The sequence below is a fragment of the Thalassophryne amazonica genome, chromosome 8 (genome assembly GCF_902500255.1).
Source record: "Thalassophryne amazonica chromosome 8, fThaAma1.1, whole genome shotgun sequence".
Taxonomy (NCBI): Eukaryota; Metazoa; Chordata; class Actinopteri; order Batrachoidiformes; family Batrachoididae; genus Thalassophryne; species Thalassophryne amazonica.
The window spans coordinates 114,590,570-114,615,313 of record NC_047110.1 but is presented as its reverse complement, the minus strand read 5'-3'; the positions used below and the strand labels follow the sequence as shown (position 1 = coordinate 114,615,313).

Below are 24,744 nucleotides of genomic sequence, written 5' to 3'. Positions count from 1 at the left end.
AAGCCCACAAACAAAACAAAGCACAGAGAAGAAGAAGTGACCACAACCTTAAGTGTCTTTATGACATCATCATGGATATTTGAACAGACACTGGTGATGCACAGATGATGTCCGTTACAAACAACCACAAAGAAGTGAACCTTTACCTGGACGACTCACTGTAACGTACAAAGCTGGAAATTACATCAATAAATGTTCATATTTACCTCCTTTAATTTAGCTAACAGCAAAATTCTTACTTTGAAATGTCAAATTCAATAAATATTGTTCTTTCTTTGCTCCAGACATTTGCCTTTCTACAAACTTAACCTTGAGCAGAAACATTTAATCTTTCAGTGACCAGACCTCCCACCCTGCAGACCTCCCGTCCCACAGACCTCCCACCAAGCCTAAGGTGAGCCTAAAGAGCACATATCAGCAAAGCTCCAAGATTAATGCTTCATGTCTGTAAGATTGTCCTTCATTTTAAACTTCTGTGGATGTATTTTCTTTTAAGACAGCTCACTGATGACATCATAAAGTAATAACTACAGATTGAAGCAAATAAGACTACCAGATGTCAGTTCTTTGAATTAAATTTTTAACAATCCGTTTTAAATACCAGACAGGATGAATTTGGAGTTAGTTTCTGTTCTTTTAAAGGCAGATGTTCAGCACTTTGGAATAAAACTCATCATTGACAAACATTTTACACCTGAAGCGTTTCTTCTTAAAGGAACCACCGACACTTTAACTGTCAAACATCTTCTTCCTGTCAGACTTGTCTTCAATGTTCTTACGCCAGTCTCCGACGTCGCGCAGCTGCTTGTCCTGTGAACACACAGAATATCTGTGTCAGTCAGCAGAACTGCCGGCCCACAGATGAGACACGTGCACAGAACCGCCGGCCCACAGACGAGACACGTGCACAGAACCGCCGGCCCACAGACGAGACACGTGCACAGAACCGCCGGCCCACAGATGGGACACGTGAGCAGAACCGCCGGCCCACAGAACCGCCGGTGCAGACAGGACAAGCAGAAACAATGAGCCTCAGTTTAAAAAATAAAACAAAAAGAAAAAACTGAGTGCAGCTTGTGCAGTTTGAACGCCACCATGGCCACGTACATTTGCTTGCTTTGATCCAGTCAATAAATAGAAAACAAAGTCAACATTGTACAAAATATAATACAGTTTTATGAAATCCTGCTTTTTCACAGAAAAAGAACTATTAAGCAGGTGAGTCTAGACTTTGAAAACTTTCAAAGTTGGTATTAACAGATTATTCAGTCTAAAATAGCTCTGTAGCTACAATTTCTCACAAAGCCAGCTAGCTTGGCTAGCATGCTAGCATGTAGCTATTTTGAAAACAATTTTACAGAGTTTGTTCGAGAGCAAACAACCTTTCCTGATAACATGTTCATTGTGATTTTACTAAATATTAGTATTTTGTGAAAGCAGCTCAGAAATATTACACTTTATTAAAAAAAAGTCTGGTGTTCTTCGTGAGCCGATTTGATAGATGCTAATATTTGTTTTTTGCAGGTTTGTTGGGCGTCCGCTGCATGAATCTGAACAAGGTGATTTTTAAAGTTATAGGAGGCCGTGCTGGTTTGCAGAATTCTCTCTGCTGACTGCTATTTCCACACTCACACGCATCACATGCTAACCTGTTTCAATGTTTCAACACACCACTCGCTCCTGTGTGCGTCCAGTGAACAGCAACACACCGGGTTCTGGGTGATTTCAGGATCTGACTACAAAACGACCATGAATAATATGGCGGTTTACACTACAGTCTGATTAGCGACACATGAGGATGACAACCAGTCAGCGTTCATCGCTTGAAGGGCGTTTCTGGGGCATGGCCAGTTCATGGTTGTAATGTGGACAATAATTAAACGGGTAATAAAAGTCAGGGGATCACAATAATGAAGCCATTAAGTTGTCGCTAGTTAGCATGCTAACATCTCTAAACAATACCTTGTAAAGAGGCGTTATCTGGTTACAAAAACAGCAACTTTAGATTTAGATGTGTTTATTTCTCACTAAATGTACAAAAAGATGTCAAACACACATTACATTTATACAGAAATCAAGTGGTTTTGAAGCATTTGCTGCCATCTTGGATTATTTTGTTGGAGTGAACCAACCAGTTGACATCACATTGCCATTTTACTCTGATTGGCAGTCACCGTATCACGATGCTCTGCATTTGCATAACATAGACTTCTGGTCTATCTTGGCCCCACCCAGCAGAGAGCATAGAGACCACTGTTCTTGACGGTCCAAAATGTCCACAGTGACTGAAAATGAATGGTGGCTCACCGAATGTAACTAATGTGACCAAAGTGTTAAACCAGCTGCGTCCTGGGTTAGGCAGAGATTTCCCGTCACTGAAAGGCAGCATGCACTTGGACACGCCCCAAATGGATTTTCACACATGCAGATAATGTTTGTGAATCACTTTTTCACATTTAAAAATAAATAAATCACCAATGAAACAAGTAAAAACTGACTTGTTATAATTTCAGAGAAAACTGACCGCTTTATTTTACTAGTTTTAGAAGTGTTTCATCTTTTACAAACAAAACAATGGCTTAAAAATCTTACAGTACTTACATACAGTAATAAAATAAAACAAAATAATAATTTTGCCTCAGATTTGACTCAAAACAAAAAGTTTTAAAAACTCACTTGAAAACATATTTAAGTCCTGATATGAAATTTGACTTTAGTGAGTCTGTCTTATACTATATATATAGATTAGACAGTTAAACTAGCAATGACGCACCATATTTAACAGATTATAAATCTTATTTTTTCTTTTTTACTAGTTTGACACTTTCATTAATAATGAATGAGTGAATGAATTTAGTCAGCACACGTGTGCGCACGCGCGCACACACACACACACACACACACACAACACAAAACCTTGTAAAAAAAAAACAGTTTCAGAGTTTCGTGCAGCTGAAAGGGTGTAGGCAGAAGCATAAGAATAACTACAATGACTATTTGTACAGAACTTTCCCAGGAAACTCTAATAAAAAAAGCAGAACCGTCAACAATATACTGCACAAAAATCCCAAATTAATGAGCTTAAAATACAGAAATAGGTGCAAGTTGTACTCCAGAAAATACAGCAAATATACTTGTTCATAGTTTGCTTTTTTTCCTGGTGTAAACATCCAAAGACAAGTAGTGAATTCTAACTAGAAGAGTTTGTGTTGGAGCCAAACCTTCATAATTTTGGAGAGTTGATATTGATCGTGATGGAGGAGGAGGATCCTGAAAAGGGTTTTTTTTTTATGTAAAGGTGGCGTGAAGCTGACACACGTGCTCACCTCCTCTTTCACCTCCTTCTTGACCTGCTTCAGGTTGGCCCTCAGGTCCATGTTGACCGTGTGTTTGGAGCCCAGCAGAGCCTTCAGCATGGCGTCGGCTGACATGCGGACCTTCTTCAGTCTGGGTCTCTTAAACTTTCCCCTCAGGTCCACAATCTTGATGTTGAGGTCTCTCACCTTCACATGGACACAAAAGGTTTTAATAAGGAAGAAAACCCAGACGACGGCCCAAACAATCAACCAAGACCCGTTTACCTTAAAATGCTTTAAAACACTTTGATTACACACGAAAAACTGATTTCAGTAACAGGTCTTAAACCAGGACAAACTGGACAGAAACTGGTTTGAACTCTACTAAACTGATGCTAACTGGATTTAAACTAAGTTTGAGAAACTGGCTATAATTGTCAAAAATGTATTCAATGTTTTTAAGTTTTCAGGAACAACATGTGAGGCTGTTGTCTGTATTTCTGTTCTCATTTCCTGACAAGAGACTAAATGGTTCAGTCGTCGTGGGAACCCCTCACGGACGAGGATGATGGTTTCTTGGTCGGTTCTTGGACGGGATGGTGGGTGTGGAGATGATAGAACAGGTCTGGTCTCCACGTGCACAGTTTCTCACGCACGCTGCACGTGGTTGCTGCAGGAAGCTTCTGCTGGTCAGGATCTTCCTCTTTCTCCTCAGTATTGTTCATCCACTTTTTTTTCCAGACGTGAGTCAAGGTTAGGGTATGCATTGCAGCGCAGAAAATCTACATCCAGGGTCGATCTACAGCCATCTGTATGGGTTTGTTTAAAGACGCTGACAAACTCGTGGTCCTTCACAGGTCCTTAGCCTGATTCGCTGGCTGGGAAATCCCGGCCGATCGGGGTCCGAGGACCCGCAGCAGCCTTCATCCACCATGGAGGACTTCTAGTTTTGTGTTCAAGGTTCGTGTTGAGCCGTCATGGTTACTGAGCCACCACAGGGTGAACAACATCACCTCTAGTGGGGCGGCACAGCAAAACAATTATTCATTTTGTGATAAAATCATGGAAATTGGCAGACATATTCTAAATTAATTACTGTTTATTTTCAGATATGGAGCCATCCTGGAGCTGACCTCTAATGAGCTACAGGTGTCAATAAAGAATTACACAGGGGTCAAAATTTAAAAATGTTCCAACCTACACCACATTATTTGTCTGATCATAACAATTCCAAAAAGGTATAGTTTGGACTATCTGTGGCTGAATGTTCTGGAGTTATGGGGTAAAAACAGCAAAAATGGTGTCAAAGATCAGTTTGTCACCATAAAAGGAAATAAAAGGATTAATAAATGGAATAGTTTTGACTGTGTTGAATGTTTGGTCTCCAAAGTAAAGGTCAAACAATGTCGACGTCCATTGGATTCTATGACATGTGACATATGTTACCCTGTAACATGGTAACTAAGCATGACAGATGGTGCAAACTATTCCTTTTTAAAATGCTATTAACTCAACCAATAATTTGCATCATTTTTACCAAAATTGGAGCAACTTTAACATTTGATGCTTGTACAAACTGAAACTGACCTTTGTCACCATTTTTGCTGTTTTTCCCCCATAACTCCAGGGAATTCAGTCATAGATAGTCCAAACTATACCTTTTTGGAATTGTTATGATCAGACAAATATGTGGTGTAGTTTTCAACATGGTTGGAGCATTTTTAAATTTTGACCCCTGTGTAATTCTTTATTGACCCCTGTATCTCATTAGAGGTCAGCTCCAGGATGGCTCCATATCTGAAAAGAAACATTAGTTAATTTAGAATATGTGTGTCAAATTCCATGCTTTATCACAAAATGAACTTTTTTTTTTTTAATGGAAATTTTAGCTAAGCTGCACCACTACACCTTATGTTGTCCCAACAGACGATCACCTACTTCATCTGTTACCCAGCTGTCAACATGGAAGAGGGCTTAGATTTTTTACATTTTAAGGTTGATTACTTTTTGAGTAATAAATGGAAATAGAACATGTAATCGTTGTACTGGAAGTCTAATGACAAAGATCAGAGCCGAAGTCCGGACTCACCTCGTTCTGAACCAGGTTGAGTTTGAACTCGATGCAGTATCTCTCTTCTTCACTGACGTCAATCTGCTCATGAAGCTTCTTACAGAGCTCCTAAACACAAAACAATTCACATGTGCATTTATCACGCACGCCAAATCAGAAAACGCCTCCAGGTGCAGTTGTTATGGAAAATCAAACTCCCTCAGCTCTGGTTTGATTCCTTTTTTAAACAGGATGAAACCTGAAGCAGACCGGACTCAGCAGGGCGAACATCATTTGTCATGTTTAGAAAGCGGATTAAAGAGTCCACGAGACCTCTGAGCCTTGTGAGTCCTCACAAAATATCAGAAAATGTCAACAAACTAAACTACAGCAAACAGCACTATTTATAATATGCAGAATATTATAAGTTTGTCAACAAATCTGTTTCCATGGAAGATTTTTTTTCCATTGTGAGTTTTAATTTTAATCTAATAAAGTGGGAGACAGTGAGTGAGTGTGTGTGTGTGTGTGTGTGTGTGTGTGTGTGTGTGTGTGTGTGTGTGTGTGTGTGTGTGTGTGTGTGTGTGTGTGTGTGTGTGTGTGTTAGTGTGTCCCTGTCATTTTAAAAATGAAGCTGTCCTTCAGAAGGAGCACCGTGATTTTGACCGACATGAACCCAAACAGCTCGGCTTCTCTGCTCCATCAGGTGCACAGACAGTGCGCTGATGTAAAGTTTGGAGCTTCCAGGTGATGTGACAGATGACATCAAGTGTGGATCTGTGACCTCTGGTCCTCATTAACTCATTTTTCATGCTGGTGCCTCCATCTGGTGGTTGTCAGATGTAACTGTGACAGATTTATAACTTGTGACTGTTGCACTGTAAACGGCCACCTGATTTTAGGAGAACTGACTCCTGACACGTTGACCTGGATTTGTCCGTGGCAGCGGCTGCAGGTGACGGTGCAGTTTCTGACGGTTTTGGTTTCTCACCTCCAGCTCTTCTTTGGACAACGGCAGCTCCAGAGGAGGACATTTCTCTGCCAGGAACTTTTCTCTTTCATCAACCTTCATTTTTGCTTCAGCCTCCAGCATCCCCATCGCCACCTGCCAGTATGGAGCTCTGGGAATGACATCATCACGCCGCATGAGCTACAGTGAGGCCACGTGACAGCGGAGTTGAGACACTAATTCTTTATTCGTTTCTTACTTTGATGGTATGTTTGCGTCTCGCGGACAGTCTCGCCCTGCGCGTACAGACACACAAAGAAACGTTATTTTTCCAGAATACAAGTTAAAGCTTCCTGTCAGTGCAGACAGGAAGTGTAGTTTGGGGGTTTGTTTTTACTAAATGTGAGAATCTTAAAAATTAGAACAAAACAAAAAAGTTCAAGATCTTTTGTCAAGTATTTCAGAAAGTGACATTTTTATATGTTCTAGACTCATTACATATAAACCTGAATGTTTCAAGCTTCTTTTTTTATTTTGATCATTTCGGCCTGCAACATGTGACAAACAGAAAACATTAATGTGGTGAAGAACCTTTAAAAAGAACTGTTACTCACTCTGACGCCATATTGTTGCTTCCTGAAAGAAACAAAAACCATCATGAGGTCGCTGTGCATTAGAACATACGACAGACACACACATCACAGTCAGTGCAGACAAACAGACACACGGTCACTTAGAGCATGCTGGAGTCATTTTTATGACACTTGTTTGATGAAGTGACAAAGATCTACAGATATGATGCTTTATTCACTTATATCTGCTTCATACCATTAAGAATACACGTTTAATACTGCAACAGCAGTTTACTTTTTCTCCATGAATTCAGACTCACAAACCAGCCGCATTGCAAACGAATCAGAGTACAAACAATATATAAACTACTCTGCGCCTTCTTACATGTGGCCAGTGGGGTTAATTAAAGGTTAATAATGGGTTTAGTAAGGGTTAATTAAGGTTTAATTAAGCACTAATTGAGGTTTACTAAGGATTAATTAGGGGTTTATTAAGAGTTAATAAAGGGTTTATTAAGGGGTACTTAAGGGTTAATTTGGGATTATTAAGGATTAATTAAGGGTTAATTAGGGTCTTTTTGAAGGCTAATAAAGTGTTTATTAAGGGCTAATTAAGGTTAATTAAGGGTTTGGTAAAGGTTAATTAAAGAAGTGACAAAAACAAGGACAAGGACAATGTCTGCAAGGAAAAACACAGATGCTAACAAAGACAGTCAGAAAAAAATGCTTACGTCCCTGTCATACTTTGACGATTTAGCCAGTGTATTCTGACAGCCCCATTTCCACTGAGTGGTCCGGGTCAGTATGGTACGGGTCAGAACAGTTACGTCTGGCTTGGTTTGTGTTTCTACCACTGGCAGAACCCTTTTGTTTGGCAGGTGGTGCATGTAGATGTTGACAAGCACACCATCGAGCGCGCGTACACTGTCATGTGACCTCACCCCTCCACATGGAGGCCAGAGTAATTGAACATTTTTTAAAATTTAGTTAAATTTAATTTTAGTCTTGGTGGATCATGGGATTTATTTTCATGGTGTGCAGAATGCTGAAGAATCGACTGATGTCTATAGTAAACACTGACGTGAATGGATGAGGCATTGTGACTCAACTTTTTTCAACAAGTGCCGGCATTCTACGATTCAGGCTGAGAAACACACAAAACACAGAGGGACTTCTTTGAAAACGAACTAAAGTATTTTCAGATGTCGTTTTCCAAAATCAGGATGCTTTATGTGGATAAGTTTTTGTCAGGCTGTGATGGTGGGTGGAAAGTCCCAAAACAAATTACAAATGACAAACTCTGACAGAAGGGGAATGTCTGTCATTTGGTACATTCTCCTTCCATCAGAACCTGTGCTTTGTAAATTTGTTTTGGTCGTTTGTAAATTTGTTTTTGCACTTCCCAGCCCCCGTAGGCTGTGATGATGAATCCGACTGAAACTAACAGGTCAATTTAAGACTTTATATCTACTCCGCGTGTGAATGGTTTTAATATTTGAAACAGTCTGAACAGTTCACATGAGGACCGCAGCTTTCAGTTGTTCAGCCAATCAATGGACAGCATCAATGGACGTATTTCGACTTATGAGTAACTTACAAGAAATGTGTGTCAACAATCGCATATTGTAAGGCAAAGCCATACAATAATTACGTAAAAACCCCAACGGTCAAGTAGAGAGGGTGTCTGTCTCCCTGATCCGAATTGGGCGCTGGTTCCACAGGAGAGAGATAACTTACCTACAACTTATGTCCCGCGTATTCAGGACATGAGACCTACGCTGGCACTCGTATATCAGTGCTCTTAACTTACACAAAACTTATCCATAACTTATTAGACGTACGCCCGTGTATTCGGCGTATTTTCATCAGCATACACAGGCTAAAAGGTCAAGGTGTGAAAGGACTTTGAAGAGGATTTAGTCGTGATGATCACAGTCGTAAAAATACACAGTATTGTTGAGTAACTGTGATTACGTGAAGGTACGTGTCCACATGTGTCTGTGAACACTATAAATATATGTGCAGGTGTGTGATCATGTGAATTATTGTGTGTTGCATCGTTGCTACACAGCCCTCAAACTGCAGCTGCAGCCCCACAGATGTCAGAAGCCCACCGCTAGGACAAACACCACAGGGCACAGAGCCCCTCCCACCCCATCAGGAAGGGACACAATCAGCAGTAGGACAGACATGTTGTGCTACCAGGAGTTGAGACGGGACTATGGACCAGCAACCCAGCATGAGGGTGCACCCCTCCACCTCACTGATGGAAGCAAAGCAGCCCTGTGAGCATGTGATAGAGGACACGCACCTCCAATCCAATCACCTGACAGGACCTGACACACCTCAGAAAGAGCAGGTTAATGTCCCACTTGGGGCGGTCCACCAGGTGCAGAGCTGGCAGCACCAAATCACTGTCACAGCCCCCAGAGCCAACAGATGCCAGGCAGGCACAGAATACAGCTGTACAGAAGGAACCTCATAAGGCAACCCATACTGCCCAATGAGTTCCCCCGACACCCCTGAGGCACACCCCTCCCACCTACGCCCAAGGCCCCACAAGGATACACGGAAACAGCAGGACCACCAAACATGTCACTGAGAGCTTAAACCGCAGAGAGCAGGGGCTCCAGAGGTCCCCAGTTGGCTCAAACCCCCCCACTAACCAGGTCCCCAAACCCCCCACTACCCACCCCACACTACACTAACATTGTGTGTTGAGTGTAGTTATGGGAGATATTTTGAGGACCACAGCTGACAGACCCCTCACCACGTCCCCCACACCCTTAAGACACCCTGCCCCCCCATGAGGAGCCGTGTGGGAGTCCAGTGTTAAGATGTATACGGAGTGTGTGCCAAGGTTGAGCCCATTAGACCCGTAATGCCAGTGGAGACCGAGATGTCTCAGTGAGGCAGCAGGTGGCCGAGAACCCTTAGGTCTCCTGGGCCTGGTTATTTTTATGGTGGTACTAAAACGTTTTAGGCTAAGTCACAGTCTCATTCGACCAGCGGTTAAAACGTAACATCAGACTAGAAAATAACCGCTTTATTAGCTGTTTTAAGGTTCCCGACTACGAGGACTTTTAGGAGGGTCCCAGGCCAAAGCTGTTTAAGAACAAGTCATTGTGGAAACAGCCTGAATTTTTATGTTCTTTGCCCGACGGCCCAGAAACACCTTAGTTTTGTTGTGGTTTTGTCATTGCGTTTGTCAGCACATTTTCTATGGATGTGAACCTGCTCTTCACCCGCAAAGAACGGAAACAATGCAACAACAAAAGGAAAAAGAACGTTTTACCAACGACGAAACAAATGTTCTGATTACAGGGTTAGAAAGGCATGAAATTTGAGTACTAAGCTTTAGTCTGAGTCCCAAATGCTTCACAGAACCAGGACCCGGAGTGTGCCCTAGAATTGGTGGAACATCCACCACCCCTTCATCCATCAGGCTATGGGACGACCTCACCTTACGGGGTTACATACATCAACCATCATCGAATCCTGTTGTACGGAGGAGAGTGTGGACAGGAAGACAGAAAACAAGAATAATCCAGCAACTAAAGAGGAACTGTGACAAGTTTATATAGTGACACCAAATGAGATGACAAGCAACAGGTGCATGATGTGACGAAACTATAAATTTAACAGGAGACTCGTGCAGAGAAAATAAAGCAGAACTCAGATTATGTCAAACAGAGGATCAGTGACCACAAAACTCTCAGAAACTATAATTATCAGACAGAACACAAGGCAGGGACAAGGGACGGATACTGACAAATCCAGTGGACGTCAACATTGTTTGACCATCACTTTGAAGACCAAGCAATTCAACACAATCAAAGCGATTCCATTTATTAGTCTTATTAACTCAACCAATAATTTTCATCACTTTTTACAAAAATTGGAGCAACTTTAACTTTTAACCCCTGAACAAACTGAAATTGCACTTTCAGAAGAGAAAATCACATCTTCATCAGAGTTTTCGGGTCTCTCATGAAGATTTGATTTTCACATCGAAACGTGAGTCTCTTCTGTATGTTTTCAGCACCTTAATACATTTTTCAGCACCTACTTCTGTGTTGCACCAGCTGCTCTTCTCTTCTACAAGTCAGTCCTACCTGGTTGCACCGGATTTTTTTGTGCTGTACAGATGCGCGGAGAAGTCTCCTTTTTGTTCTGAAATTTAACTTTGTCAGCATTTTTGCTGTTTTTACCCCATAACTCCAGAACATTCAGTCATAGATAGTTCAAACTATACCTTTTTGGAGTCACTACAGTCAGACTAATAATGTGGTATACCTTTTCAAAATGACTGCAGCATTTTCAATTTTGACCCGTCCCTGGCTACAATGACCACATCTGACTGTGGGATCCCAAGGTGTTACCAGGCCAGTGTGGTGATATAATCTTCCCAGATGGACATGCCAGGAACACTTCCCTAGGGAGGCACCCTGGGGGCATCCTTACCACATGCCTGAACCACCTCAGCTGGCTCCTTTCAACGCGAAGGAGCATCAGCTCTACTCCGAGCTCTCCACGGATGACCGAACTTCTCACCCTATCTCTAAGGGAGACACCAGCCACCCTCCTGAAGAAGCTCATTTCTGTCGCTTGTACCCGCGATCTAGTTCTTTCTGTCATGACCCGATACTCATGACCATAGGTGTGAGTAGGAATAAAGATTGGCCAGTAGATTGAGAGCTTTGCTTTTTGGCTCAGCTCCCTTTTCGTCACAACAGTGCAGTAGAGCGAATGCAACATCGCCCCTGCTGCACCGATTCTCCGGCCAATTTCACACTTCATCGTCTGCTCACTCGTGAACAAGACCCCGAGGTACTTGAACTCCTTCACTTGGGGCAAGACCGTATTCCCTGCCCGGAGTAGGTAATCCATTGGTTTCTTCTTGAGAACCATGGCCTCAGATTTAGAGGTGCTGATCCTCATTCCATCCGCTTCACACTCAGCTGTGAACCGATCCAGTGAGTGTTGGAGGTCACAGGCCAAAAGATGATATCAAATCATCTTTCATCCAAATATATAAAATGTGGCCTTGGCAACAAAAAAAGTTACAATCCTGTGGGTGGATTTTTCCTAGATATCAAATTAGGCTTGAAACCACATTTTTCTGGTCAGAAACTATAAAAGTTCTGTGAGCGATGCTCACTGGGAGAAACGTTCCATACTGACCCCCCCCCCCACCAAAAAAACCAACATCAAATGAACATCAGAGACATGATGATTAAATGATTAAATACAGCTAAGATGGTTTAAGTGGGATTCCAGGTCGGTTTCGACAGAAGGTCAAAGTGCCAATGAAGTTTCCCTCCATGATTTCTGGTCCGTGTTATTTGAATCTGGACACCTGATTTAATTCCAGAAAAAGTGACGAGCAAGGCGGGAACTGAACCGTTCACCCAGGAGGTGTTAATACCTACGAGCAGTGCAGGACTATTCTTAGCTGGTGGAGCTGCGTGACCAATTTGCTGCCATCGGTGGTTCGACAAACATTCTCGTCCTCGCAGTTTGTCCAGTCGCACCACCAGCAGGTCACAATTTACACTTTTCACAAAAAAAAAAAAAATAAATAAATAAACAGCTCATGCTGATTCATGACAGCACAGAACTGCTTTGGGTCCAACCAGGCAACCCAGTGGTCCATCTACCTGCTGCACCCAGGTGACATGTGGGCGTGTCCTTGTCCTGTCTAGTCTCTGGAGTCCTCAGCACTGAGACGTGCTTGATCACATGACCACAGTGTTAATAAGTCATCGATAACTAACTCTGGAAGTTACTTCAAGCAAATGGTAGCAGTGTGCTGTCCTGGTTTGTCCTGTGGGGGGCGGCGTGGGGCCGTGTCACAGCTTAGCCCGGCAACCAGCCTGAATTAGGCCGGATACTGGCCTCTCTCTCCTAACCTGTGATTGGTTGGTGGCCGAGATGCTGACATCAGCCTCACTCTGGTGTCACACGAGCGTTGCTCTCCTATTGGTCGTTTCGGAGTGGGAATTCCCACTCCTAAATGGCGGCCAGTATCCGGCCTAATTCAGGCCAGTTGTCGTGCTAGTCCCAGCTGACTGGACCAGAGCCGATATTTATCTGTGCACTTCTTTGTGCTTTGAGGTCACATCACCAATTTCACCACTGTTAGCATTTAACATGCTAACATGTAACACAGTAACTGTCACATGGCAAAGTCTTCTCAGTCACGCATCTCATGGATTAAATATTCCACAGTCAACACGTCCACACAGACTGGTCCTGTTGATCCCTTTGTGATTTTTTTCATGTGACTAGATTTTTGGGGTTTCAAGTCCAGCCCACCTGGTGCAGCTCTTTGCAGATGACACTGTGTTGTTCAGCACCAGAAGAGAGGACGCGGAGAAGAAGCTAGGAGAATGGAAAAGAGAAAGACTTCAAAAAACAAAGATTAACAGAAAGAAGAGCAGAAAATCCAGATTCAGAAGGTATCATGCAGTGAGACGTACTGCAAAGACGGAATCACATCAAATCCATGGTGTCGGTGGGAACTGAAGCTGGAGAACCTGGAGCAGAAACAGTTCACAGAACTGGAAGAGGGGATCAGGAGTGTGTGACCCCAAGAATTAAGGCAAAGGTTAAAGATTAGGTTTATTAGGCAGCGAGAAGACCAGCAATGACTTTTGGGGCTGAGACATGAACAGTGAAGGGAGCACAGGAGAAGAAAGCTGGACAGAATAAGAAGTGAGAGAACCAGAGGGTCAAAAAAAGAAAGTCCAGGAAAGCAGGTGAAGGTTTTCTGGATGTGTGACAAGATGAAATAATCAATATTTCTTTAAAGGAGAGATGAGAACGGAAGTACACAGGAAGAGAAAGAGCAGAAGGCTGAAATGGGGGTGGATGGATGAAAGACAACTGGAAGGAAACTGAACATGAGAGTAACAGCTGGGTCAGCTGTTACTCTCATGTTCAGCATCACCAGGTAACAACGAGGTGAAGAAGGAGCTGAGACAGCAAAGTTCTCTGTGTACCAGCTGGTGTGAGTTCCAGCCCCTCAGCGATTGTTCTGAAGTTTGGATCCTGATGAAAGACTGATATCACAGATACAAAGGACGGCCACGTTCAGCAGTGAGGACTCCTAACATCAGAGATGACCTCAGAGAAGAACCACTGCTGATGGTTCTCCACTGGAAAATGGACGGGTTTTCCTGAAGATATGGTTTTGAGGTATCAGTGAAGACATCCAGAGCCAGGCTTCTTATTTTGGTCCAAAAAAACTTCTCATTCAAGGGTTAAATCAAAGGAGATATTTGGATGAGCAGTGAAACATCTCCAACACCTAAACAGGAACTCTGATTTCTTTCAGTGTAACTTCTGGACATTTTGCACAGGAAGGACTTTGGAAACATCTTGAGGAGAGATTTTGTTTGTTACTTCTGCACTTCATCCTCTCACAAGCGTCCTCATACTGTTACATATAATCACAGATTTGGTACAGAATTAGGCCGTCAACTTCAACCAGAGATTTCCTGTAAGCTGTGGACATAAGGCCTCTTCTGAAGGTCCCGGATCGTCACATGTCTGAGGAACTGTGGCTGCAGATTATGGCTCTATTCCTGGAACCACAGCTGTTCCTGAGCTCTTCCTTATAGAGAAAAAAAAACAAACAAACAAACAAAAAAACAGCAGGCTCCTCCTAAAAGAAAAGACATCTGACAGGCATCCTGGAACTCACAGTGGCCAAGAACAAATAACTGTAAACCTATATCGGGCCGGGGAGGGACCTGAAGACCCCACCACGTATATTTAGACACTTGAAGCTGGGAGGACTCGGCAGCAGGTTTCTCTGACTAAATTTATCTCCTGATTCTACTCTTCAGTAATTTCTATCAACGGGCCGGTCTTTGGTCCCGGGGTGGTAAGGTTCACAGTATCAGGGTTAGGCCAGACCCCTGAAAGTGGGCGTGGCACTACCACAGAGGGTGACTGAACTTACCACCCATACATTACTGGGTATACATCCTTAGTTAATATTTATGTATGGCGGCCATCCAGGGTGGCAGCACCAGACACCAGGTCAATGAAGTATTCCACAGGGGTCAACATTTAAAAATGTGAAATGCTAGTTTGGACTATCTATGACTGAATGTTCTGGAGTTATGAGGTAAAAACAGCAAAAATGGTGACATAGGTCCATTTCAGTATGTTCTTGGGTCAAAAGTTAAAGTTGCTCCAATTTTTGTAAAAAGCGATGTAAATTATTGCCTAATATGGTTTCAAAAAGTCTGTTATGCTTAATTATCACTTTACAGGGAAACAGCCTTGTTTGACTGTTATTTTGGAGACCAATTATTAATCCTCTTAAGTCAACCAATAACTGTATAAACTGAAAGTGACCTTTGTCAGCATTTTTGCTGTTTTTACCACATAACTGTAGAACATTCAGTTGTAGATAGTCCAAACTATACCTTGTTGGAGTTTCTATGATCACACGCATAATGTGGTACACTTTTTCAGTATGATTGGAGCATTTTTACATTTTGACCCTATGTGGCTACAGCTGCCACACTGGATGGCCACCGTACATTTGCCTAGGTCATGGTATACTGAGGGTGGATTGTAAATTAGGTCAAAATTAGCTGTAGGCTCATGGAGTATCTGGAAAATTGAAGGAAATGTTAGATATATGACTGGATTTCCAACATAAAGCTCCCAGGTTAAAGTCTAACTTTAATAAACTTCCAATAGATCAGTCACCAAAACTCCTCACTGCTCAGATACACACACATTTAATAAAGAACCTGACAGAAATGTGTGCTCTAGTCTTTAAAAATAACAGGATCCAAATAAGAATTCAAGAACAAAGAAAAGTTTGCACCAGCTACTACGTGCTAACTGGCTAAGCTAGCTGTCTTGTTAAACAGCAGTAGTTTCACTTCTTATATTTTCATTCTGTTGGCATTTTCCAGTCACATGTTGTGGACAAACTAAGTCCCACACAGACATTTTCTTATTTCAGGACACAGAAATAAAACTTTATTAAATATTTGCAAAAAAATGATCTGTGCTAGCCTGTTTTACAATTAGCATCAAACTTTATTGACATAAAAACAGTTAAGAGTCAATCCAGATTTTAGAAAACTTATGTTACGCGGCTAGCTAACGTCATCACGAGCTGTGTTTTGACATGGTTTGCGTTAGTGGGCTCGTTGGATTGTGGTAGAGCAACATGATCAGGTGTATGTGCGATCTTGTAGGTGATTGCGCGAAACGATACTGGACTGGAATTTGCTATAAAAATTCAGCAAACATGATTTTGCGAGACATCCTGAAATCCGCAGATGGTCCACCGGAGTCCCAACAAAAGTCACTGATGGAAAGATGTGAATGTGACACCATTATTACGTTACCGTTACTTGGACTAAATTTGGCAGTGGGGGATTAAAGCGACTGAAGCCGGCAGCTGGAGGAGACAGTCCGGTTCGCCTTCGAGCTCCTCGGCGCTGACAGGAGGATCAACACGGCAGGATTTACATTTTCAAGTACGCGCCTTGTGGTGGTGTTAGCTTTCACCGTCCACACGTCGCCGCCGCTTTACCGCCACATGGCCAAAAAACCCCTGCAAACTCCAGAAAACTGCTCAGGACTAAAGATCGGGAGAGAACTAAAACACACAAACAGAATCTGTTACCAGGTAAACCTATTGATCAGTGATTCTCAACTAATAATCAACCAGTCAATACAAAGTCAATGACATCATCAACAGCTCAATCAATCACAGAGGAAGAAGTCATTGATCAGTCAGAGAAGATGTTCACGTTAAAATTCTGGTTTCAAGCACGAAAACAACAATAACAAAAAAGTAAATACGTAATTTAAAAATCCAACTACACTAATGAATACATTTTTGAAAAAAATGGGTTTTTTTTCCAAAAAGGTGAGGAAGCGTGACAAAGTTCCTACCTGAAGTGTGCAGCGAGTGGAGCTGGTGACTGAGTTCCTGGTGGGTCGAACCCTCTAAAGGTATATATTGCAGCCGGTGGCAGCGTTTGAAGGCTCCGGCGTCTCGTTATGGAAGCAGATTACGAGTCACACCAATGAGCTGGCAAGGTCATGAAATACAGTCCAGAGGCACCGCTACCGCCGCCTTCCTCATTAAAAATAACCGCCCTTTAACAACATGCTGTTCCACCAGAAAACATCCACACAACAAATAAAAAATAAGTAAATAAACATCCACACAACAAATAAACATCTACAAATAAAAACCTTAAAAAAAACATCCACACAACAAATAAACAATAATAAACACCCACACTACAAATAAAAACATCCACACAACAAATAAACAATAATAAACACCCACACTACAAATAAAAACCTTAAAAACATCCACACAACAAATAAAAACCTTAAAAACATCCACACAACAAATAAAAAATAAGTAAATAAACATCCACACACCAAATAAACATCTACAAATAAAAACCTTAAAAAAACATCCACACAACAAACAATAATAAACATCCACACAACAAATAAAAACCTTAAAAACATCCACACAACAAATAAAAAGTAAATAACATCCACAACAAATAAACATCTACAAATAAAAACCTTAAAAAAACATCCACACAACAAATAAAAAATAATAAACATCCACACAACAAATTTAAAATAAGTAAATAAACATCCACACAACAAATAAACATCTACAAATAAAAACCTTAAAAAAACATCCACACAACAAATAATAATAAACATCCACACAACAAATAAAAACCTTAAAAACATCCACACAACAAATAAAAAATAAGTAAATAAACATCCACACAACAAATAAACATCTACAAATAAAAACCTTAAAAAAAACATCCACACAACAAATAAAAAATAATAAACATCCACACAACAAATAAAAACCTTAAAAACATCCACACAAACAAAAAGTAAATAAATATCCACACAACAAATAAACATCCACACAGCAAATAAAAACCTTTAAAAAAATAAACATCCACCACACAACAAATAAAAAATATACATCTACACAACAAATAAAAACCTTAAAAACATCCAAATAAAAAATAAGTAAATAAACATCCACACAACAAATAAAAACATAAATGAATAAACATCCACCACACAAATAAAAAAATAAGTAAACAAACATCCACACAGCAAATAAATAAACCTTAAAAAATAAACATCCATGAAACAAAAAATAAATAAACATCCACACAACAAATAAAAACCTTAACAACATCCACACAAACAAATAAAAAAATAAATAAACATCCATGCAACAAATATAAACCTTTAAACAAAACATCCTTTCAGTTAAAATACTTTTAGATTTTATTTCTGGCTGTTGCACGTTCCGTGCCTCGAGCTCAGCTTGTGGGTCAGTAATCTGGATCCACTTTCTTTCAAACATGATAACTCTAAACCTAAAAATGCCAGCCGCCCTTTAGCCGAAATTTGAGAATTACATCCAAACCAGGTGAAACGTGCTGCGTTCAAACTCCTCATGGGGAGCTGGAAGTCATGATTTCATTTACTGAGCTGAAGAACAAGAAGTAGGACCAAGGCACAAAAGGTTTGCTGCCAAACAAAGAGTCTCTGGACTCTGCAGGCATCAGTAAAACTCCAGACTTCGCCCCCTTGTGATGTCACAGGGTTGACTGTGTTCTGCGTTACCGTTACGCTCCTTAGTGTCGTCACAGGAAGTGTCGCTATTGCTGTCAGCACTCTATTGGATTGCTGAGCTGATTCTGCTTTTCTCCGTCGCCACCTGGTGTCTAATTGCAGGATAGTTCATTAATGCTGCCTGTTAAAGGGGCGTGGCTCTGCCATATTTACCACACAGTGATTAGACAAAGGCGAGCGCCGTTAGCTGACTCGTGTAGCATTTGTCCCCAAAAATTCTGACGTTTAACATCGTGCGTTTGTTTTGCTTTTTGTTTTTTTCACGTTGTTAAATGCTGCTTGATTATTAAAAACTAACAGTCGCATTTTCGTGGCAAAACTTACGGAAATCATCACCACACAGTCGGTAAAGAACTGATCCTTATTAATTCAGGGTTCAAATTCCAACATTTAGAACTTTAACTTTTTATGTGGAGAAACTAATGAAATCAGGAAAGCGACAGTTAACAGGAAGTAACACGGTTCAGTTTTACCTCTCAGGCTGAGAACAGGTCAGGTCAGGTCATGTCAGGGAACAAGCACTGGTGCTGCTGCATCCACCACACTACAGAAACACCTTTGGTCCTGGATGGCAACCACCCAGGCAGAGAGTTGGTCCTTCAGGATATCTCCAATGTTACCATCTGTCTGCTGCAGCAGGTGAAAGGTGGACATGTCCTTGACCTTCTCCAGCTGTTGAAGTCCTCACCACTGAGGCACCTGCATGCTGGATCACGTCCACAGGATCATGGACAGAATGTCGTCCTGAGCTTTGATTACTTTCTGCCATTATCTGTTGATGCTTGTGAGAACAGAGTGTGACATATTTGGGGTTTGTAAAGATGAGAAACTACTTCAGCAGGTGTCACATGTTTATTTGGTGAAGATTCGGGAAGGTGCACATTGGCTCCAAACACTATCAGGCAGATTTGACAAATAACCAATAAGTTTAAGCCCAAAGGAACTTTGGGAATGAAGCTTTTGACAGATGATGTTGTGGTTTATGCCTCAGCCTCAAACATCTTCTTTCTTCCGTCCATGCCAGATTTGTCTTCAATGTTTTTACGCCAGTCGCCGACGTCACGCAGATTATCCTGAAACACAAAGAGGTCATCTGGTGTGAAAATGTAGCTTGGTCAACGTGCACTATCGTTAGCTACTTTCATCCACAAACGTCTGAAAAATTACCAAAAATACCTGTGGATTTTCAAACTAAAGTTACTTTATCATCCCAGTTGTAGGTTTGGGGGACACGAGTCTCCTCACCTCCTCTTTGACCTCCTTCTTGACCTGCTTCAGGTTGGCCCTCAGGTCCAGGTTGACTGTGTGCTTGGAGCCCAGCAGAGCCTTCAGCATGGCGTCGGCCGACATGCGGACCTTCCTCAGGACAGGCTTCTTGAACTTGCCCATCAGGTCTTGAACTTTGATCTTCAGCTCGTCGATCTGGAACACGTTGAAAAGACAGTGGTCATGAAGACTGATAAGACTGAAGTGTGTATGGAAGACAAAAACTTCTTCAGGAAATTACGGAAAGTTTTACTGTCAACACAAGTGAAGAATTTAACGAAACACCACAAGGAAGCTCTGAAGCTCCACGAAGTCGTTCCAACCACGTATTTTTCAAAGTTTCCACACAGCCAGATTGCTCTGTGACAGGTTGACACAGACGTGGTCAGAAAACACGAGTCCTGGGATGCCCTGAAGTTAACCCTAACCCAACCACAGAGGGGACGTAAATCCTCCTCCAGAGTCTCCGTCCAGTTGGACAAATGTGTTCTATACAGTGTGCAAATTTGAGAAATTACAGAATCAAACCTGGATCTTAGAATTCTGCTACTGTGCAAGACTTCCAGAAGTGTGCAAGCCAAGGTCCGGGAGTGTCAGTATTCCCAAAATTCCAAAACTTTTATTAAACCATAACTCTTTTACCAACCTTAACCCCAGATTAGTTAAGAGTCCTTTGCAAGGCACGGACATCTGGTTTAGAGCATCCTTCCAAAACCGGAGCAGTGCAGCGACATTCAAAAGACAGTGGACAGTATTTGGAGTGCAAATATTCCAGGTTTGTTCACAAATCTGCAGCCTTAAGTCAAATCTAGGAGCATAAACTGCTGCTGCGCTTCACTGCATCCAGGACACCAGGGAACTGCCTTAGGTCCAGAATGTCAGCCACCCAGGCAGACAACTGGTCCATTCCCACATCTCTAAAATAACCGTCTATCTGGACCACAAGGAACAAACACAGGGATCTCCTCTCTACTCAAAAAACATCTCCAACAAATGAGTTCTACGTCTGTGTGGAGTGCAGAACTTCCAGAAAGCACAACATTTACTTACAGTACCTCTTTGTTGGTTTTGTTGACCTTCATCTCCAGGTCGTATCGTTCTTCGTCAATCACATCGATCTTGTGGTGGATCTCACGACACAGCTCCTGAGCAAAGATGCAAGTGGCAGCGTGGAGAAAATCACCGAACACAAACACCCAACAGCTGAATTTTTCAATTTCAATTTATTTTCATTTATATAGCACCAAATCACAACAAAGTTGCCTCAAGGTGTGTCACACAAGTAAGGTCTAACCTTACCAACCCCCAGAGCGGCACACAGGCGACAGCGGTAAAGAAAAACTCCCTCTGGTGATTTGAGGAAGAAACCTCAAGCAGCCCAGACTCAAAGGGGTGACCCTCTGCTCGGACCATGATACAGACACAAAATACAAAACAATTCACAAAATGAATATACAGGAAATGTTCCCGGTGTACAGGACGGGAGGGTTACAGAAACAGACACCACACCCATCTCTGGATGGAGCCACACCTCAAACAGAGAGAAAAAAAAAAAACAAGAACAGAAGAAATACTATGGTGATCGTCGACCACTAACCCTGAGCTTCACTAAAAGACCCAGACTTTAGATAATGTTGAGGCCGCGGCATGCTCCGTTTACGAATAAAATTAATTTAAAAGAGTAAAAAGCATAGTAACATACTATGCCAGTATGCTAGTCATACGAAAGGGAAAATAAGTGCGTATTAAGTCTGGACTTGAAAATCCAGAGTTTTATTGATGCAGGGAGATCATTCCACAGAACAGGGGCACGATAAGAGAAAATTCTATGACCCGCAGACTTCATAGAGCAAGATGAAGCAAGATGGCGGCGCGCACGGGTGCAGCGGTTTAGCTCTCCAATTTGGTGCTTGTTTTTGTTACTTTTTGCGCGTATATTCTTCGAGTTTTGTAAAGTGACCCACAGCTACAGCCGCCAGAACCTTATCGACCTTGGTCTGAGGTACAAACTGTCGGTTACGAACGAATTCCACCAGTACCACAACATCCCAGAGGACATAGCGAGAACACCAGGCTCTCCATGGATTACCAGCCTGCCCAGCAGGCGGAGAAGGCGGCATAGAGACAGGAAGCAGAAGCGAGGATGTCGGTCCGGCTCCGATGCTAGGTTACGTAAACAACCACACAGACCAGCATTACCGAGCCTCTTCCTCTCAAACGCCAGATCCATCACCCATAAAATGGACGAATTGGAGCTACAGATGGCCACAAACAGCTTTGTGCTGAACTGCAGCGTTATTTTCATCAAGGAGACGTGGCTTCACCCACTGATCCCCAACGCTGCAGTTGAGCTAGCAGGCCGCACGCTACACCGGCAGGACAGAACCAGTGATTGGGGTAAGTGCAGAGGTGGAGGGCTCTGTGTTTATGTGAACCGCGAGTGGTGCTGTAGCAGCAGGGTCACTGACTCTCACTGTTCTCCTGATTTAGAGGTGCTGGCAGTCTCGTGCAGACCTTTTTATCACCCAAGGGAGTTCACAGTAGTCGTTGTGTTTGCTGTTTACATCCCACCCGATGCTAACATTAGCACAGCCCTTAGCCTCTTGCTTGCCTGTGTAAATAAACAGCAGCTCGCCCACCCGGACGGCGTTTGTATTGTTGCTGGTGACTTCAACCAAGCGTGTTTAAAGACTGTGCTCCCTAAGTTTGTCCAGTACGTGAAGTGTGCCACCAGAGGGGAAAATACTTTGGACCATGTCTACTCAAACATAAAGCACGCGTACAAAGTCACACCCCTCCACCATCTCGCTGGATCAGACCATCTCTTCCTGTCCCTCACCCCCACCTACACCCCCCTGCTGAGGCGAACAAAGCCACAACGGAAGACAATCCAAACCTGGCCTGAGGGAGCGCTCTCCCAGCTACAGGACTGCTTCTCACGGACTGTATGGGATTTAATCTCCAGCCACAACCTGCAGGAGAACACTGACACTGTACTCTCTTACATTAAGAACTGTGTTGACACTGTCACCGTCAACAAAAGGGTCAGGGTTTTTCCAAACTAGAAGCCCTGGATGAACAGCGCAGCCCAGTCCCTATTAAAAAGCCGCAACACCGCCTTTAAATCAGGGGGCAGGGCCCTGTACAGCGCGGCCAGGTCCGATCTGAAAATAGGCATCAGAGAAGCCAAGGCTGCCTACAAGGAAAAGATAGAGGACTACTTCGCTGTAAATGACCCCAGAAGGATGTAGCAGGAAATAAATCATATAACCAACTACAGAAGCAGCAAACCAGGAAATGCTAGGTCTGACGCCTCGCTGGCAGAGGAGCTGAACCGCTTCTTTGGCCGCTTTGAAGCAGCCAGACCAGCAGCAACTCCACACCCACCACCCTCCAGCACTAGCACGCTAACACTTCAGGAACACGAAGTGAGACGTGTGCTGAAGGCGGTGAACCCCAGGAAGGCGGCCGGCCCCGATGCCTCAATGCGTGTGCTGACCAACTGGCTGGAGTTTTCACCTGCATCTTCAACCTGTCCCTGTTGCAGGCCATCATTCCACTATTCCTCAAATCTTCCATCATCATTCCAGTCCCAAAGAAGTCAGCAGTGGAGAGCATAAATGACCACAGGCCTGTTTCACTTACGCCTGTGGTCATGAAGTGCTTTGAAAGACTGGTCTCTCAGCACATCAGGGCCTGTCTGCCTCCCACTCTGGACCCCCACCAGTTTGCCTACAGGATAAACCGCTCCACAGAGGACGCTATCACCACAGCGCTCCACACCGCGCTGAGCCACCTGGAGCACCAGGGGAGCTATGTGAGGATGCTCTTCCTGGACTTCAGCTCAGCCTTCAACCACATCATCCCGGAGATCCTGGTTCAGAAATTGACACATCTGGGCATCTCCACCCCCATCTGCCAGTGGATCAAGGACTTCCTCATAAACCGTCCACAGTCTGTGAAACTTGGCCCCCACCTTTCCTCCACCATCACACTCAGCACCGGTTCCCCTCAAGGCTGTGTAATGAGCCCCCTCCTGTTCACCCTTTACACGCATGACTGCTCTCCGACCCATCCCACAAACACCATCATAAAGTTTGCGGATGATACCACCGTGATTGGGCTCATCTCAGGGGGTGACGAGACCGACTACAGAGACGAGGTTAATCGACTGACAGCGTGGTGTTCAGCTAACAACCTGCCGCTGATCACTGGTTGCTCTCTGCCCAGCCTGGAGGACATTGCCAGCTCTCGCTACCTCAACACAGCTGCCAGCATCAGCAAAGACACATCCCACCCCAGCAACCACCTGTTTGACCTACGACCCTCAGGCCGACAGTATAGGTCAATCAAAACTAGGACAAACAGACTCAGGGTCAGCTTTCTCCCCAGAGCGATCACTGCACTGAACAATAACAAATCACTCTAATCTGCACCTTCAAGTCTCTTGTGCAATATCTGTAAACCATGTGCAATATTCCTGTGCAATATGATTCCACAGTTGTATATAACTCTCATTTTACATTACTTAGTCCACATTTCATTTTAATTTATTTTACCTTATGTTTATATTAGTTGTACATATACTCTGAATAATTTATTGTTAAATTTCACTATCTTTTATCTGGCTAAAAATTACTCGCACCACGAAAAGCATCTTTTTGTAGTTGCACTCAAATCTCGTTGTAATGCAAATTACAATGACAATAAAGGAGATTCTGATTCTTATTCACCCTAGGGACACAAAGTAGTCCTGCACCCTGAGAACGTAAAGCCTGGGCCGGTACGTAGGGTTTAATTTGGTCAGCTAGGTAGGGAGGTGCCAGTCCATGAACAATTTTATAGGCTAGTAGCAGAACCTTAAAATCTGATCTCACTGGGACAGGAAGCCAGTGAAGAGACGCCAAAATGGGTGTAATGTGGTCAAAC

At 42.9% G+C, this 24,744-nt stretch overlaps 2 protein-coding genes across 2 annotated transcripts in view; both read right to left on the bottom strand.

Annotated features, from left to right (window-relative positions):
* Positions 1-274: 274 nt before the first annotated feature.
* On the bottom strand, positions 275-19,203 carry LOC117514995 (troponin I, fast skeletal muscle-like). Its single transcript, XM_034175556.1, has 8 exons — positions 19,129-19,203; positions 16,804-16,857; positions 6,910-6,931; positions 6,555-6,591; positions 6,338-6,467; positions 5,386-5,475; positions 3,327-3,503; positions 275-810 (listed from the first exon to the last, which is right to left on the bottom strand). Exons 1-8 carry the CDS (start codon positions 19,201-19,203, stop codon positions 730-732), a joined length of 666 nt encoding a protein of 221 aa, XP_034031447.1. The 3' UTR covers positions 275-729.
* Positions 19,204-19,420: 217 nt separating this feature from the next.
* LOC117516359 (troponin I, fast skeletal muscle-like) overlaps positions 19,421-24,744 on the bottom strand; it is a 28,171-nt gene continuing 22,847 nt past the window's right edge. The window contains exons 5-7 of the mRNA XM_034177323.1: positions 20,871-20,960; positions 19,795-19,971; positions 19,421-19,622 (exon numbers count right to left, since the gene is read on the bottom strand). Coding sequence (XP_034033214.1) covers positions 19,530-19,622; positions 19,795-19,971; positions 20,871-20,960 — 360 coding nt within the window. The 3' untranslated portion in view covers positions 19,421-19,529. The remainder of the gene's footprint in view (positions 19,623-19,794; positions 19,972-20,870; positions 20,961-24,744) is intronic.